We start from the raw sequence: 2,500 nt of genomic DNA, 5'->3' as shown, positions 1-2,500 counted from the left end.
GATAGAATTAGGAAAAAAAGTAACTGATCTAATTAATAACGCAAATGCCGTTATCGACGGTGTCAAATTTCATAATTTACAAGGACATTATGAGCCAGGTTACTTTTATGGTAACGTCAAAACCCACAAACCTGGATGCAAATTAAGACCAATTATTTCGCAGATACCTACACCTACATACCAATTAGCTAAGCAGCTTAATGATTTAATAACCCCGTATATTCCTACTCTCCACTCACTACGTTCCACGGATGAATTTGTGGATATTCTTAGGAATACAGCCCCTCAAGGAATGTTAGCTTCTCTGGACGTTGAAAGTCTTTTTTCGAATCTTCCCGTAGAAGAAACTATTCAGATAATCCTGCAGAATGTTTTTAACCACAATAGCTTACCTCCACCAAAATTACCACGTGATACCCTTGAGAAAATGCTCCGGGTTTGCACTAAGGAAGCACCCTTCAGATGCCCTTCAGGCCGTATGTATTTCCAAATTGACGGTGTAGCTATGGGCAGCCCCCTAGGGGTTTTATTTGCACAGGCATACATGTGCCATATTGAGAACTCCATCCTTGATGCTGTGAATCCTAAACCTTTTTTGTATGTTAGGTATATAGATGACATTTTCGTAGACATAGAAGGTAAAGAACAGCTCGATACACTTAAGGAAATGATGGAAGCAAAATCTTGCCTGCATTTTACCGTGGAGGAAAGTATCGGTAATAAGATCCCCTTCCTAGATGTTTGGGTAGACGGAGCAGAGGGTGCATTTACTACAAGTGTTTACAGGGAAACCAACTAACTCCGGTAGATGCTTAAATGGTTTAAGTGAATGCCCATCAAAATATAAAATCAGCGTTATACGCGCGTACATTACGAGAGCTTTTAAAATATGTTCGAACTGGTACCTCCTCCACCAAGAATTGAACAGAATCAAACAAATATTGACAAACAATGGGTTCTCGATGTGTGATATCGACAAAGAAATTAGAAATAAAATGGAGAAATTTAATTCTGTACTTGGTAATACAGAAAATTCGAAGAGTACTATAAATATTTACTACCAGAGTACGATGACATCCGCATATAAAACAGATGAAAAAGTCATTAAAAATATCATTCATAAAAATTGTAAACCCAAGAAGCAAGAGGACTCCTTACAATTGGTTATATACTATCGTAACCCCAGAACTGCATCACTTATCATGAAAAACAACTTATCAGGAGAAAAAGATATTTCAAAACAAAGTTACGTTGTGTACAAATACTCATGCCCTTTCAACAAAGACGGTGCGCTTTGCAATGACGAGTACATTGGACACACAACTCAAACTTTGTCTCAAAGGCTTACTTTTCATATGCAGAATGGTGCAATAAAATCGCACGTTTCTAAAATTCATAAGATGAATATTTCGCGGGAAGTTTTGAATAGTAGTACATCGATTTTAGCAAAGAACACCAATAAGAGAAAATTAAAATGTTTGGAAGCTGTATTAATAAAGAATCCCCTACCAGCAATTAATATACAATTAAATATGTGTGGAACCCTGGAGCTGTTCGGGGCATCCCACGGGGCGCCAAGAAGAATTTAAACAAAAAGTACCTATCCTAGTTCATTTTGTATACATTGTATATATGATCATGATTTGTAGATTTAAAAATTAAAATTACCAGAAGATGCCTAAAGCATAGGCGAAACGTTGTAAGTAATGAATTTGTTTTTATTTCCAAAATCAATATGGTTCCATTTGGTGATATTGTGTTCTCCCTTCCTCCTACAGAAAGGAAAATAGCGAGAAGGATAGAAAGTTTAAGGAAGAAGATTTCCAGTGCTGAGTATGCTGTATTATTTAATAGAAAATATATATATATATATATACATATATGTATGTACGTACGAGGTGTGTTGAAAAATACGCACACTGTGTGAAAATTGCGTGGCTGAAGTTGGTTCCGCTTGGTGTCGCTAGGTTTGCACTGATCAGCTGATTACGACGCCATTTCCCGATTGCAGACATCTTTATTTGCGTGCTAGTTACGCGGTTTTCAGTTAAGTGCGATTTTTTCGTTTGGCGAATTTCAGAATGAATGACGTGAAGGAGCTGTGAAATTTTGTGTTAAACTTGGACAATCTGCGACTGGAACTTTTGCTATACTTAACACGGTTTACGGTGATGTTCCTATTATGCGTATGGTATTTTTCAACTGGCATGATTGTTTTAAGGATGGTCGACTGTCCATTGAATATGATGGCCGTCCTGGACGTCCTTCCACGTCAAGCGAAGACCCACACGTCGATAAAATCAACACCCTGGTGCGGGGAAATCGACATCTGACTGCCAGGGAGCTTGCTGCAGAGTGTGTGATATTAGTTGGACCTTGTTACAATATTTTGACAAAATGCTTGAAGATGCACCGCGTTGCTGTGAAATTTGTGCCACGCCTGATGACGGACGAACAAAATACCCATCGCCTCCAGGTTTGTCAGGAACTGCTTGATCGT

At 38.3% G+C, this 2,500-nt stretch overlaps 1 protein-coding gene across 1 annotated transcript in view; it reads left to right on the top strand.

Annotated features, from left to right (window-relative positions):
• The window catches only part of LOC143033188 (uncharacterized), a 7,729-nt gene extending 5,644 nt beyond the window's left edge, over positions 1 to 2,085 (top strand). The window contains exons 3-4 of the mRNA XM_076198381.1: positions 164 to 476; positions 2,081 to 2,085. Coding sequence (XP_076054496.1) covers positions 164 to 476; positions 2,081 to 2,085 — 318 coding nt within the window. The remainder of the gene's footprint in view (positions 1 to 163; positions 477 to 2,080) is intronic.
• The last annotated feature ends 415 nt before the right edge of the window (positions 2,086 to 2,500 follow it).

The sequence above is a fragment of the Oratosquilla oratoria genome, chromosome 15 (assembly GCF_046742065.1).
Source record: "Oratosquilla oratoria isolate Oo_2021 chromosome 15, ASM4674206v1, whole genome shotgun sequence".
NCBI classification, from domain to species: Eukaryota; Metazoa; Arthropoda; class Malacostraca; order Stomatopoda; family Squillidae; genus Oratosquilla; species Oratosquilla oratoria.
Note: the sequence above shows the minus strand (reverse complement) of the source record. Positions and strands in the feature narration are given on the sequence as shown.